This window comes from Myripristis murdjan, chromosome 8 (genome assembly GCF_902150065.1).
Source record: "Myripristis murdjan chromosome 8, fMyrMur1.1, whole genome shotgun sequence".
Classification (NCBI taxonomy): Eukaryota; Metazoa; Chordata; class Actinopteri; order Holocentriformes; family Holocentridae; genus Myripristis; species Myripristis murdjan.
In genome coordinates, this window is record NC_043987.1 from 9,999,073 (window position 1) to 10,014,640 (window position 15,568).

Below are 15,568 nucleotides of genomic sequence, written 5' to 3' on the forward strand. Positions count from 1 at the left end.
ATGAAACTCAGATTTGGACATTTTTTTGTGAGGACTGTTTTCCTGCCTTCTGTTCGTTTCCTGTGAGCTGCAGTTACGTTTCCTGTCTCTCTCCCATCACTCTCATTCCTCTAATTCCTGCCTCACATGTTTGGCTTGCTGCGTGAGACAAGGACTAAAGAGGACACAATCTGATAATCCAGCCTTTCGCTTGCCATGTCAAATCCACACACACACACAGAAGCTGACCTCCATGATATCAAGACAAAATCAACGGGAAAATCTACTGAATCAGTGAAGGCTGGTGTGTGTGTTTGCCTTTGAACTGTTCAGAGTGAAGTTCACTGAGAAAAGGCACCACCTTCACTATTGGATTATGTGGAGAAACGGCTGCAGTAATCACTTGGGGTGGGATTAGTTAGTTACCTCTGAGAAATTACAAGAGGGAGCTTCAGTTTTCCTGGCCATGGCTGCAGCCCTACCTCTGACTGAACAAGGAGATTTGAGAAATCATAAACACTGTAATGATCACAGTGGCCTGGGATCCATTTAAGCCTAAATGATGCGTTTAAGTCGGAATGAGTTGCTGGATGTTGGTGGCTTATAAATCCATGCGTGGGCTGTGTGTGTGTGTGTGTGTGTGTGTGTTGTTTTTTTTTCTCGTGACTTTGTGCCTGTGGGTAAATGAAACGATCATGTTTGCATATATAAGGGTATTATACTCTCTCTCTCTCTCTCTCTCTCTCTCTCTCCCCCTCTGTGTGTGTGTGTGTGCATGTGTGTGTGCAAATAAATCCATCCATCCATCTGGCCATCTGTTGGTGTTTGGAAATGTTTAATTTATTCAGCTATTTATGTACAGTCACATTGTACGCTTCAAGAGGTAAACCACTGACAGCTTCCATTTACTATGGTGCACAACACACACATACACACACCATTAAATACACACACACACACACGCACAATAAAGAGCTCCTCTCATTCAAACATGCACACATATACAGAGGAGCTCATAAACATCACAAAGAGATGATCAGTAAAAACATGCAACTAAATCCTACGCAAGAGGGGGAAAAAAACAAGTTCAGACTGGAAATTGGGGGAAAGTGAGAAAGAAAGAAAGAGACAGAAAAAGAAAAAGACAATGGAAAAGGTAAAATAATGACAATCAAAAATGACAAATAGATAAACAGCTTTGCAAAGCAGTAAATGGTTACCATGTTAATTTTAAGATATTTGCAAACCAGAGACAAACACAATCATTGCAAGAGTTTAGCAGCTTCTGCTCTGCTTTTGACATTGTGTTTTTCAAGGGAAATTAAAGGGGTAGTTCACCCACTTAGAAGAAAATATATATTTTTTTACTTTGTCTGTTGCTCTTATGTAGCACAGTGGTGGTGTTATCTTCCTCTCATTGTTACTGAGTGCTGGATACTGGCTGGATGCTCCAGATGCTAACTGTTAGCCTCCTGCCATTGAGATGGACTTCCCCCCAGCTAATATTCTGAAAAATGTTATGTTGCCATGAAAAAGAGTCACCCAGTCATGGTCTCCTTTGTTTGCCGTAATTATACAATTAATTTCACAGTGAATTCACTCAGCTTAGATCTAAATTTGCTAATATGCATGGACATGTTGGATGGACACGTGCATGCATTTGTCTGTTATTTCTATGCGGGTGCCAACACACAAATATGTGCATTCGGCTCCAGTGGGTGTTTCTGTGTGCACTTGTTCTTGTACCAAATGTGCATGTGTACGTTTAGCTTGTAAGCAAACTGCATTCCATGCCATATGCACATGCACTGCACAGATTTATGTACACATATAAAGAGCTTCATTTGAAAACGACATATCCACCTTTTGAGAGAATTATAAAATGATTTTTGCTTAAAAGTGAAGCACATTTACAGTTATTGTTAATGTTAGGAAATCAATATATGCAACCTGCAGTGCTGCTCTTTAACAATCTGATGTGCTTCCTCATGAATGAAATCCCTTCACACCTGTCTTTATGTATGTGTGTGTAGTGTGTGTGTGTGCGTGTGTTTAGCGGATGGGGGCCTTGAGGGCGGCGTCCACCTCCTCCTCTGGCAGCAGCGTGTGCCACTGGGCCACCGGGCGCCTCGGATTGGCCAGCATGTCCGACCAATGGCGCAGCCCGACTCCAGAGGCGCCAAAGCCGATCCAGCACTTGCCGATGGGGTCGTTGCTGCCCAGCTTGTCGTAGTCGTACACGGTGATCAGCAACTGGACTTTCTGCACAGAGACAGGAGGGGAGTGAAGCTGTGGTGAGATGAAACTGTGCTGGATGCTGCCTGTTTCAGCGGCTGTGCTCCTGTTCAGGTCCAAGTGAACTGAAACATCCACAAGGTGCTTTTCCATTAACAGCTTTTAGGCAAATAAGGCCTGCCTTGTGTGTGGTAGATCCTGCAAGATTAAACTATTCATTTTCATTTGGCCTGTAAAAACACACCAGGCAGGTGAATATGGCATGTAGAGCCACTGCACCTGATGTGACTGGTATCACACCTTTGAATGGACATCATCAGTCATAACAAATGATTTTTTTCTTATTTTACCTTGAAGAGGTCCTTTAAACAATTATTTTCCCATTTTAAGCAACAACCCTAAACAAATCCACTTTTACCAGATGCTGCCGCACAAAGAAACCAAATAGAAAGTTGCTGAGTTCCCTCTTCTCTGATGTCTGCGACTATAGAGGGCAGCTCCCGCTAGCACCCAACCCCTCTGCACCGGGAGCTTTACTCACCTGGATCTGGGAGAAAGGGATCTCGAAGCTGAAGCTCTCATTGAAGTAAGGATTCAGCGTGTTTTGTTTGACTGACGTCTTTTTCTTCTTGAGACGCTTCCCATTGTGCTGCAGCACGATTTTAACGAAGGGATCTGACAGAGAGACAGATCACATCAGAAAAAAAAAGACATAGACAATCAGAAAAGTCATGAGTAAACTTGCCATTTGCAGGCTCAAAGCTGTCTGCATATGTGTGGACATGTGTGGTGTGTGTGTGTGTGTGTGTGTGTGTGTGTTTGTGTGTGTGTGTGTTCACCTGACAGTCCTCCTACGTCCATTTTCTTCAGATTCTTGGCCTCCATGATGTTTACAGTCAGCTTACCAGCCGTGGGGACGTAACGCAGGGAGATGCAGACGTCACCCAGCTTCTCTTGCTGTCAGGGACAAAACACACACACACACACACACACACACACACACACACACACACACACACACACAGAGGCTGTAATACTCTGAATATGAGAAGAAACTGTGAAACACTCATATCATTGTGCCAGTTTGCCTCTAATGTCGGTGAATTTTGCATAGGTGCATATTCAGATGTTGCACTCATAAGTTCCTCTGGATAAGAGCCTGTGAATGTAAAGGGACAGCCCATCCTCCCTCTCGTGTCAGTCCATTTTGCCCCTTTTTGATGTCAAGAAGCAGAAGTCTCACCTCCTCCTTCTCTCCTCCCACTAGATCCCTCCACTCATGTATCGGCTGTCCCAGGTCGATGCTGTTCATGGGGATCTTGATCTCACCGATCACGTCATGTTTACCGAAACGGTCAAAGTCAAAAACCTGCAGCACCAGAGTCTGCCCGCCCAATTCACTATAGGGAATCTGCAGAGGAAGAGAGAGAGACAGAATCTCAGTAAATCTCAGTAAGATATCTTAAGAAATCGTAAGAAATCTCGTCTCATTTTGTACACTTTTCTTTATATATTTTGCATATCATTTTGCATCAACATGAACTGAAAAATGACTGGAAAAATACACCCATGGCCATTAAAAGCCTCACTTTGTCATTGATACGCCACTGAATCACACTGGAGTTCCCCAGATGCATTTTAGGAAGGAGGATAATAAGATTTTTTGGGGAAAATTGACATCTCATGCAAAATGTTTGACAATGCACCACCAGCAAAGCTGCTTGGCTTGTTGCTGATATAAGGTGAGATTCTGCTGATTTCACTACTTGAGACCCAGTAAGGACACAGTGGGAGCTACAGGAGGTCCAGACCTTAAAGGTGAAGGTCTCATTGAAGACGGGGCAGAGATTCTTGCGCTGGACTTTGGTCTCAAATTTCTTCTTCTTGTCCGGCAGCATGTAGACTTTAACGTAAGGGTCGGATGTCCCGCCAATATCCATAGCAGCTAGGTCCTGAGCCTGGAGGATGCCCACGATCAGCTAGAAAACACAGGAGGAGACAAGTTAAACTATTAAGTCAAAGTATCATGTATTTAGGAGGTGGGGATTTTGGTGTGCATGCATGGAAATTGTATAAATGTGTACCTGGTTATCAGTGAAGTTGTAGTCCAGTGTGTACTCCAGTTTGCCAAAATTCTCTTTCTCTTCCTCCTCCTTCTTCTCCTCTCCTTCCTGGAAGACACATGGCACGGTAAGCAGTCAGCAACAATGTGATTTGGCTGGTAGCATTTCGTGTTTTGTGTTGCCATGCAGCGTTTGACTGACTGAAGTAGCAGATAGATGCTTTTTTAGAAAACGTATTTTCTTCACTTGATCATCTTGAATCATATGCAAAGGTTTTTTTTATTTGTATTTATTTATTTATTTATTTATTTATTTATTTATTTATTTATTTATTCATAAAACTAGAGTGAGTGGTAATGTGCTCAGTTATATCACACCAAAGAAAAGGCCTGGGAAAGAAAGGAAATAGATTGGATAAATGTCTTTTCAGTAGCCACATTTACATGGACCCTGATATTCCACTAATAATCAGAATAACAGCCCAATAACAATAAAAATGCTCATGTAAACACCTCAGTCAGAAGAGACTGGCCCGATCGGAAGGATTTTTCAATCAGGTCAAGAGGGCTGCTGTAAACTAATCATCTGTTCAATAGGAAAATATTAGTGCCTTCATCTGATCATTTCACTCTGGTTGGAATGAATATATATATAACATCAGGTGACATGACAAGGTTCTGGGAAAGACACATAGCTGTAGCAAAATACAAACTGGTCTGTGGCTGATACAACTTTTTTTTCTTTAAACTGTTGAGTATCTCCATGGTCGAAAGGCTCAAAGCCACAAGTTGTTCAAAAGTTTGATGGCTGTGTATTACAAGGCTAAAAGTCAAAACGGCAAAAGTGGTTCCAACGCAGACAGGTTTCACTTTTATACAGACTGATGGACAATCTGATGGGAGAGTGACCACTGGCACAAATGACTGATATTATATTTATATTTTTGGCAGATTAGATGTTTCCCAGCAGGTAGAAAAAATTTTCACATCAAATAGTGTCAACAGTGATATTCTGATGAGATGCTTTGGAGCATGTAAACACGCATCTTATCTGATCACTTTATTTAGCTGGGTCCTCTAATCAGAATGATTTCAGGCAGGTTGGAGAAATATTGTCTGTGGAACCGCAGATTGTGACATTTCAGCATTTTACGTCTCACCTTGTTCTCTTCCTCCTCTCCCTCCTTTTCCTTCTTCCTGCGTCCTCGTCCTCCCTTCCTCTCGCGGACCTTCTTGGGCTTCTTGGTCTTGTTGATGCACTTCTTGTAGATGCAGAAGCACAGGCAGCCGACCAGGGCGAGGACCACGACCACGATGGCACCGATGGCCCACATGGGCACTGAGGAGAGGACGAGTATTGAGACTTAGTTCTACGACTTGTTTGGTGGCAGGTTCAGTTCCTGTTCAGGCAATTGTGAATGGCCAAAAATGTCAGCTAATATGGAGAAGACCAATGACTAACCACCACATTTCTGCGATTGTACGAAAATCTTGTTAGTAGTTTTCATATAAATGCTCCTCTGTGGATTCAGAAAATTAAGATTCAGAAGATTTTGATCTCTCAGTGTTTTGAAAACCTTTCCAAATCAATGAAATGATTCTTTATTACTTGAAAATTTAAATGCATACATACGGTGGCATGGCTACTAGGATTCAAATCAAATGCAAATGCTAGAGAAGTACACAAATGGCCAGACATCCCCGTACTGCAGTTTGATCACACCCCTTTTGTGTCTGATACTGACACTAAAGGCATCAGGCTTTCTTGCTTTTACATCGTGTCAGTGATGCTCTTGAGAAAAGCATTTAAATCTCAGTTTCTCCAGTGCAGCTTCTCAGTGGTTTTACTGGGCCTCTCCCAGATGTGAATTCATGCAAGTAATGAAAATGAAGCATGGTGGTGCTGGAGAGGGGCATGTGTGGTCAGCTAAGGAGAAGCGGGAGAGACAATGTTTGAGAATGAACCGAATAAATTGATAAAAGAGATGGACTTACAATGGATTTTATGATCTTGACGAGCAGAGGAGTCACAGGACGAGATGAGAGGAAACAGAGATGAAACAACACATGACAGTCGGAAATGGACAGACATGATGACATGACGATACAATGACAATGTAAGACGTGATCGTGTGTGGTCAAGAAGGCATGTGTTTACATATCCAGTGCACAAGCGTGTGTGTGTGTGTGTGTGTGTGTGTGTGTGTGTGTCTTACTTGGCAGGTGTGTGAGCTCATTGTAGAACTTGTTCTTCATGCTGTTGAACTGGTGGACGGAGTGATGGGAGGGGGGAGAGTGGGAGTGAGGGGGCGGCGGCGGCGGCGGCTCCCTCTCCTCCTCCTCCTCTTCGGCAGCCCTGCGGAGCCGCACCCCCGCCATGCTGACCAATCGCATCGCTGCTCTGCAAACCAAATGGGGAGGAGACAACAGTCAGCATTCTCACTTAAGATGTAGCAACACATTAATCAGTCAATTTATATTGATTGTTGTCAGTCATCAAATGGAAAACACAGCATGGATGTATGTTAACCCCTAAAACAAAAGATATTTTTGGACTTTCTGAAAAGCTCATTAAAATTTTTAATAGGATTATTATCATTGTTATTACTAACCGAAATGCATTATTGAAATTTTGAACGCAATCAGTCACCATTAAGAAAAAGCAGGAATTTAAGGTCCAGGTTGAAATAATCTGGAATTATCCTTTAAGGTCTGAAATTGTTGTAGTGAAAGTGTTAGCCATGTCATGGCCAGCATCTTCCTGTCACACTGATGGCGCCGGCTGTGGCCGGAGGCTCAAGCACCTTTTCACTTGGGCACCATTCAAACTGAATTATTTGTTTTGAAGGGGTTTAAGTCTGCTCATTGTTGGGTGAAGCTCTGCCCAGGCTTTTGTGCGAGGTCTGTGCTCTGAGCTTTGCTTAAAAAGACTTAATGGATTAATGTGTCTGTTCATCTCGGCCACTCTGCGTTTCCCTCTCTCTCTGTCTGTTGCTGTCTCTGCTGTTCCCTCTCTCTTTCTAAAATAAAAAATAAAGCCACCTCTGCCTTACAATCTGTCCCTGTATTGCGGCTCTGTCAGTCTGCTCTTTCAAATAATATTTCTCTCTTTCTCTCTAATTTGTCTCTGTTCTAACCATTACTTCATCCCTTCTTTTTGCTGTGTTTCTCAGTCGTTTTCCTCTCTTTTCAAACACCCTCCTGTTTGACCTTGTCGTCTGTTTTTCCTCCCACACTTACTTAACTCTCCTTCCTCTTTCACCATCCTATTCACTCTTGTTTTTCATATGCAGTCTTTAGGTAGTTTTTAATATCTTCTTCTTGAATAAAGCAAGAAAACAGAGCCAATACTTGACTAAACTTTAGTTTATGTCGCAGTAAAATTACTAGTTTAAAAATCTACTTCAGTAAACTAAAAGCTGCTTCTCTAAAACGTTTTACATGACTTACATGAACTTTTACAAAAAATTACATGAGAGAAAAGGGAATTGCTACATACAGTCTTTGCTATGTAATGCAAGAAAGACAGTCCATTCAGTCATTCCTATGTTCCTAGTTCTATGTTCCCAAGGTCCTATGTGCTCAGGGTCCTATGTTCCCAGAGTCCTATGTTTTCCAGATTTATATGGCAATAGGAACATGACAAAGAGTCCTGTGCAGGGTCCTATGATCCCAAAGTCCTATGTTCTCAAGGTCCTATATTCTTAGGATTCTATGCTCCCAAGGTCCTATGCTCTCTAGGTCCCTATGTTCCCAGGGTCCTATGTTCTCAGGGTCATCCTCATTACTCTCCTAACTTTGCTTGCTACCAGCTGCCGAACAAACTGACATTACTGTGGCTTTTTGGCAGACCACATGTGCACTACTTGGATCGAACACATATCCTCCAGCCTATCAGATACAAGTTTTCACCCAGACCATAGAAAACATTAAGCATTCAAAGTGACGCTTAATATTAGCTCTATGTGCTTGTTGATGCAAATGCCATTTGGGATTCGAGACAATAAAATTGAAAATTTTATTGAAATATATGAGTCAGGAAATTGTGAATTACAATACTTGACTATAATTGGGTGGTAGTTGAGTTAAACAACAGACTTCAAAATATAACAAAAGAAAAAATGTAACTTCCACTGTAGTAATCTGGATTAGTGTACAATATTGCTGATTTTAAGGCAGGAAGGGTTCTTACAGGCAAAATGAGTAATATTTTGGGGGTTAAAGGTTTCATGTTCTCCTTGCATCCATTCCCCATTTCCTGCCTCCTCTTCCCCCTCTCTTCATCCATTTATCCGTCCTTCTTGTCCCTTCCTGTGCTTACACAGGGACTATTGCTGTTCTCTTCCTCCACATCCTCATCCTCACCCCTACCTCTCCTTCCCTCCCTCCCCAGTTCGATATTTCTTGTGGGCATGAAATCTCTCACTCCACTGCTCATTCTGGCCATTATAATCCTCCTGACTCCATGACCTCCAGGCCAGTGCGCGTGCACACAAACACACACACACACACACACACACACACACACACACACACACACACACACATGAACACATGCATACATGTGCATATATGTACAGCAGGTTCCTTGTGAGAGCATTTCATTGGTTTTCATTGGTTTCCTCACCACAAACAAATGATAAACAAAAAACAGAGTGAATCATGACGTCCAGTCAGTGTTTGCCATAATGTAAGCAACTATCAATATGAACAAAAATCATTTAAATCATTTATCAAAATAAAATAATTTCTACTATAATTAGTTAGTTTTACAAACAAATTCAAAGACTAATATGGGTGAGCTGAATTTAGACAGATTTAACCCTATAACCCCAAAACTATTAGTCTTAACAAGTGTCTTAACAAGAACTTGTGGACCTTTCATGTAGATTTCAACCTCATACACACACACACACACACACACACACACACACACACCAACAGCCGCACATATATGAGCGTACTTCAATGCCACAGACACTCACCCACATAATCACTCAGTGCAGCGACGTAACAAGATTAATTGCCAAAGGTAATCCAAAAATCCCCCGGCTTAACCAAATTAAGGACAGTTCGCCTGCCTGGTTGCTCCGCCCCTTTCTCCTCCCCCCCTAACCCTCACTCTCAACTCTCTCTCTCTCTCTCTCTCTCTCTCTCTCTCTCTCTCTCTCTCTCTCTCTCTCTCTTCTTTACCACCTTCATTCCCTGTCCTCTTCTTCACCACCACCACCACCACCATTAAGGAGATCTGATTTATGTGGATAGCTGTATCACATTAACCATTTTAGTCCTCTGGATTGTGTAAGCAGAGGATAAGAGAAGACAACCTCTGTGCATTTGTGTGTGTGTGTGTGCGTATCTATATGTATTGATAGATAAATTGATAGATAGGTTTCTGTCATCACTAGGTGGTCTCTCTCTCTCTCTCTCTCTCTCTGTGTGTGTGTGTGTGTGTGTGTGTGTGTGTAGGGAGGGGCCTGTAGTCAGCGTGATGCGTGACCTGTCGCTCTTGAAGTGCTCTTGTTGATGTTAAGCTCCTCAGCAGCCAAACACAAACACACACACACACACACACACACACACTCACAAGAGAAATCTTGCTGATTAAAAATGCAGGATCAGTGGGTTATCTGTTGAGAATCTCCCTGGTCTGCTAGCATATGGCAAATATTGACTTACACTGAATTTTTACTCTCCCTCTCTCTCGCTCTCTCTCTCTCTCTCTCTCTCTCTCTCTCTCTCTCTCAGTGCATTTCCCTTCATGCATTAATGCATTAATATACTGCGGCAACTCAATTCTACAACAAGCGGTGCTCCCAGTAGACCACACACACTGCTATTTATTATCTGTTTATACTGTTTATAATGTAAATTATGCTTCATATCTTGCTATCCACTTTGCTGCTGTAATGCGTGAAATTTCCCCACCGTGGGACTAATAAAGGAATATCTTATCTTATCTCTTATCTCTTATCTTCAAGTCAACCATATATGTAAAATAATTCTAATTAAAATAATGCTGGAAATGTAATAATTTCAACTGCCTCTTATTACAAGATTTTTTTAGGTTGTTCATATTATACACAGCGATTAGACCATTAAAGGTGCACTACGCAAAGTTTCAACTGATATGAGGACCATTTAGACTGACTCATCCAAAAACAGGGAATAAGCACGTGATCTGATGGTTGAGTCTACATGGATGTTACAGTTGGACACAGTCACTGATAGATTTTGTGTTGGTTACACATTTTCACAGGCGGAGTCTAAATGGTCCTCACTTCAGATGACCCTTGGCAGTGTTCCATAGTGCGCCTTTAATGCTTATTTCATAACATTAATACTGCCAAATGTCATGGGTTTCCTTCCCACTGCAACCCCCCACGCTGAATGTGGGTTAATTATAATCTCCATTTGGTGGTCATCATGAAGCAAACAACCTAATATTTGTTATCACTTCATAAAAGTATTAATTTATGCTTGTCTCAGCATTACTCTCATCAGTTTGATACCACTTAATATGATGCATGTAAGGAAAGGTTGATGGCAGCCTAAAAGGATGTATACCTCAGTTCTCCATGAATAAAAAGGTGAGTAAACTGGGTTTAGGTGGGTTTATTCTCCAGTATTTAAGACAGATATGTAAGATTTGACCGATATGGGCTTTTTCAGACTGAAGTCATATTATGTGCTGATGTTCAATAGCATCAAATTTGGATATTTTCATTTGCAAAGATTACATGAATTCAGTGTTTTCCTCTTAATTCTATTCTTATCACAATATTGGAGATGGATTACCTTTAAAAGAGAAATCGATTTACAAAATGCAATATTAAAGAGAATAAAATATCTCATGAGATTTTACCCGCTGTAAGAAGCTCCATCATATCAGAGGTGGGCAACTACAATAATATCCAGTATTAAAATGGACACTAGTAATCTTTTCATAAATGTGTCCACCAGCTCTACATGTTACATAATGACATTTTTGATCAAGTCCAGAACCTCAGAATTTTGGGATGATGATCACTAAAGTTGTTATCTGGGTCACGGCAGATTTAGACGGGACGGCTTCCAAAACATTACATCAGAGGCTCTGAAACTTAGTCAGCCTCGAACCCCAGTGAGGAATTAGCGTCTTTCTCCAGTGCCGTCAGGTTGATGAAAACACATTGCTATACTCTTGACACAAATTTAAGAGACTATAAACTAGACGAATGGGACACTGTGATGTCTCCTATCCTTAACCGTGACCTTTTCCTAACCTTTGTCAAGTATTTTTAGTGGCTAGAGGGCTAGCTCCCTCAATGGTCCATTTGGTCGTATCAGAGACGCCCCTGCTATTTTAGGAAACACTACTGTTGGTGGTACTAGAGGGTTGGAACAAACAGCCTGTGTGGTTGTATGGTGTCGGGGATGAGACTGATTTTAGGGAGGAAAAGGGATTCTCTTTAAAGCACAAATCTGTTGCGAAATACTTGATGACTCAGATTCTCTAACCATGATCACAATTTTATTGCATTGCAAAGTCTAATATAGAGGAAATAAAGTGAACGACTTGACAGTTTTTCAGAGAACCTTTTATGTTTCAAATAATCACAGAGAAACTGTATAAAACCCTGGAAAGATTCATTAAGTTTTGGCCACAACTTGGAGACGTACACTGTCATATTTACATTCTAAGTGCCCTTTCATATTGCAGGAAGTGACATCACATGTTGCCACGTGGACTTTCCCCTGACCACTTGTGAGTCAAGGAGCATCCATTAAGAGTTAAGTCACATGCAGTATTCAACAAGCCCGTGTTGTCATGCGAAACTATTTTTCCAACAAGCAAGCAAAGTTTTACCTAATATGTATTTTGACAGAAGCAGTATGGAGTTAAACGTCCTCTCTGTAGAGGCTGGAAAAAGTTCCCTTCCACTCAGACTGACAGTCAATGCAAAGTCATCAGCACACTTGGTATTCTGCGTAGTGGAGAACAGAACTTGAATGGATAGAAGTGACACCTCCTAGTGCATCATGCTGATTTCCCTTTTAACATGACCTCTACAGTTTTGATATGTGAATGAACATCTGGATATAATATGTGATAGTTACAGTGCTCATCACAACTTCTAATGTCTGTCCAAATGATGGTCAATGGAGATTTTTATGGGAATTACAACTTGTTAGAACAAAACTCCAGCTACTGATCTATAATAGTTATAGATCATCAGCTCCAGGGAGTAATCATGCCCTGGAGATACAAAAAACAAAAACAAAAAACAAAAACAAAAAAAGAAAAGAAAAGAAAAGAAAAGAAAAGAAAAAAAATCCCAGCAAACAGGACGTCAGTGTGCAGGAGTGCAGAACTTGAATGATTTCTGTGCAGAAAGAGGCTGAACTCAGCATCAAATAAACACAACATTTTCACAGTATGACATGATAAAAAAAATCTCTTTTAAAATACTTTAAACAACTTTGGAGGCAGTTTTGATCTTAAATCAGAGGTAGATAGATCCCAAGTTCACAAAAAGATGTGGTCGTGTCTTTTTATTTATGTGCTAGTACATTAAAATCTTTGCTGTGTCTCCACACCCCTTTTAATCCCTTTTTATCAAAGCTTTGTATTTGACTTTTTGTTTGGAGGGAGGAAAATACCTCACATGTTGAAGTTGCTTCTAGCAGGCTCAGAGGCCATGTGACTTTGCTGAAAAGGTTCAGGGAATTTAACATGCCACTCCGCTGATAAATATAGAGATAAATACGATGTGATCAGAAAAACCTCACATTTGGTCAGAAAAGGGTTGAGACACAGCCGTTGTATTGCAAGGAACCACCAAATGATGCATTCTCATGGGGAGGAAGTTCAAATAAAAGGCTTGTTTTGATCCTCAGTTCAATCAATTTGAAGAGTCTGAGGGGGATTTTGTTTGCAAGAGCGTTTAAATTACAACAAAATAAATTGCCACATCATATGCCGTACAGAAAATCGACAGCCATGAGAGGGAGTGAACAGCCTGATGCAGTGGTGGGGAAAAAGCATTCATCACTGCAGAATCCAAAGCTTTTCTCGAGACACAGTCAAGCCTGCATCCAGTAATGTGCAACTTTTGCCAGCTAGTTCATGGAGATGAATCCCTGGTTCTATTTTTGAGTTTAAAAACATAAAGCAGAGGGAATCGATTCACACTGTCATGGCAGAGAAGAAATTACGGACGCAGCTAGTCATTATTTTCATTCTCAGTTAATGTACTGATTATTTTTTTCAAGTAAATAACTAATCTTTAAGTCTATAAAGTGTCAAAAATATTCAGTGGAAGTGATCCGAGACTTCAAATTGCTTCCTTACTAAGACCAGCAGCCAAAACAACCCAAAAATCAAAGTTGATTAAATTTCTGCCAACAGACAAATCCCTTGTGCACCAAAAGGAAAGACTTTCACCTTCCTCACCTCATGCCTCTCAAAGATATCAATGAGTTGTGCCTTTACTGGCTTGTAGGAAACTCATTATCTCCGTTATTACAGAAATATATTTTTCAGATTTAACCAGCCAGTGTGTGCACACATCTCATTAGGATTGAAGAAAGCCAAAATCCGGCTGAGCATACATGCACATAAGGTCTTACATGACCACTGCTATTTCAAACGGACATAATTGTGATGGTTCTTAACAATCTTCACATGTACCCTGCTCTGTCGGCTCTGTCGTCATCCCTGTGCGGGTTTAGACAGATTGCAGGTGAACAGCAGGCAGCAGGATTTTGAGGCTAAAAGCTTAAACGGCCCTGAGCTGAACCTCACTCTGCCTGACTGGCTGTTTACACAATAACTTTGGCATTTACAAAGGCAACCTGTACAAATCAATATACAGCTTATATGCCTTTTTTTTGGTAACTGGAATAAGTAGAAACACCATTCAAACAGCTACAGGTTATAATATTCCCGTAGGACCTTAGTGTGCCTGTATCATCCAATTGCGACTTAAGTGTGAGCTTATTGTGTTATATAGTGTTTCTGCTTCCTATGGTATCACTGTCATACTGCTATAATATCCCAAGGACTTGCAGTGTGTCAGTGATACTCAATAAAAAAAAAGTTAACGGTGACCTTATCGTGCTATTTTATTATCCTCTGGGGTATTATTGTCGGATTTTATCCGCTATAATCTTTTGACCCGTAGTGGCTGCATGATATTTGAAAGGTTTAGCTGTGCTATTTGTCTGGTATCCCTCTAAAAATGATCACAGGGTCATTTCAGTTCTTTTTAAAAAGGGTACAGGCACAGTCCAGAGGAACAGTCCAGGGCCTTCCGCTATGTAGTGCGAATTTGTATTTGGATGAAATGCCATAAAAGTCAGGAACTTCATCTCTTATGTATTTGCATCATTTCAACTACTCAGCTTGTTGTCAACCCCCCCTCCGCCCCCACCCTTCCCCTAGCAGACACAAGCTGCTGTCGTCATAAAAAACATCAACTTCATGCTGTCTAAAGCGCAAGGAAACGCAACACAAGGTGAAAAGCAAGGTGTAGCAATGTCAGGAACTTATTACGCAGAAATGTGCATTTGTTTTGCAGCTGATTCACGTGAGCACAGATCTTGCCAATAGAAGCGCATTAATCCACTTAAACTAATCTTTGCCAACTTTGGAAATGCATTTCAACATTGTGCGTAAAAAACAAGGCTTGCTTGGATCATGAGTTTTTGTTGTGAAGTGTATCAGTTCATAGATGCAGAATGTTGTGCTTTGTGTCTTTTGCACAACAGGCGGCTTCTTAAGTTAACACCGTCAAAGTCACAGTCTGTGACTTTGACGGTGCGCCACGGCTGCTCGGTAACTGATTTACCGCATTAAACTATAGCTATCCAGGCTGGAGGAAGACTGAGCAAACACTGAATAAACACAAGACCTCAGTACAACAGTGTAACTCACCCTGTTTAGCAGCTTCCCTTGTCGATTCTGTGCTTGTTATTATTGTTTTTTGTATCCAAAAATCCTGTGGACATCCACAGCGCTGGCGACAAGTAGTTGCGCTCAGCTCTGTCTCTCTCCCTCCCCCTCTCTGTTAATCTCCTCAGTATCCTTCCAATGCCAACTACTTACTGTCCACCTACACTGCAAGAAAATGTACTCTTACAAGCAAGCAGGTTTAGTTTAGTACTTAGAACTAAAATGTTGTTGTTATTATTATTATTATTATTATTAGATTTTCCCACTATTTTACGATGCAGACCTGTTCATGATTTTTAAGTTTCGGCTTTAAACAAGGCGGAATAAAGCAAGCAAGCATCACTCAATGAAATGAT

At 41.1% G+C, this 15,568-nt stretch overlaps 1 protein-coding gene across 3 annotated transcripts; it reads right to left on the minus strand.

The window, feature by feature from the left end:
- Positions 1-793: 793 nt before the first annotated feature.
- On the minus strand, positions 794-15,335 carry syt5a (synaptotagmin Va). 3 transcript variants are annotated; one of them, XM_030058020.1, is made up of 10 exons: positions 15,195-15,334; positions 6,493-6,677; positions 6,272-6,286; positions 5,437-5,615; positions 4,299-4,385; positions 4,026-4,193; positions 3,458-3,625; positions 3,054-3,171; positions 2,756-2,889; positions 794-2,241 (listed from the first exon to the last, which is right to left on the minus strand). In XM_030058020.1, exons 2-10 carry the CDS (start codon positions 6,668-6,670, stop codon positions 2,032-2,034), a joined length of 1,257 nt encoding a protein of 418 aa, XP_029913880.1. In that variant the 5' UTR covers positions 6,671-6,677; positions 15,195-15,334; the 3' UTR covers positions 794-2,031. The 3 variants fall into 3 exon arrangements, with proteins under 3 accessions (XP_029913880.1, XP_029913881.1, XP_029913882.1); XM_030058022.1 differs by lacking the exon at positions 794-2,241 and adding an exon at positions 2,614-2,650 and having other exon boundaries at positions 2,730-2,889; positions 15,195-15,335; XM_030058021.1 differs by lacking the exon at positions 6,272-6,286.
- Positions 15,336-15,568: the final 233 nt, after the last annotated feature.

What these genes read in the sequence shown, in the direction of transcription:
- syt5a (XM_030058020.1), bottom strand. Translation starts at nt 6,670, where the DNA reads ATGCGATTGGTCAGCATGGCGGGGGTGCGGCTCCGCAGGGCTGCCGAA. An exon ending in ATGAGACCTTCACCTTTAAG is followed by an intron (nt 3,626 to 4,025) that starts GTCTGGACCTCC and finishes CTTCCTCTGCAG; the next exon opens with ATTCCCTATAGTGAATTGGG. An exon ending in TCCCTTTCTCCCAGATCCAG is followed by an intron (nt 2,242 to 2,755) that starts GTGAGTAAAGCT and finishes GTCTCTGTGCAG; the next exon opens with AAAGTCCAGTTGCTGATCAC.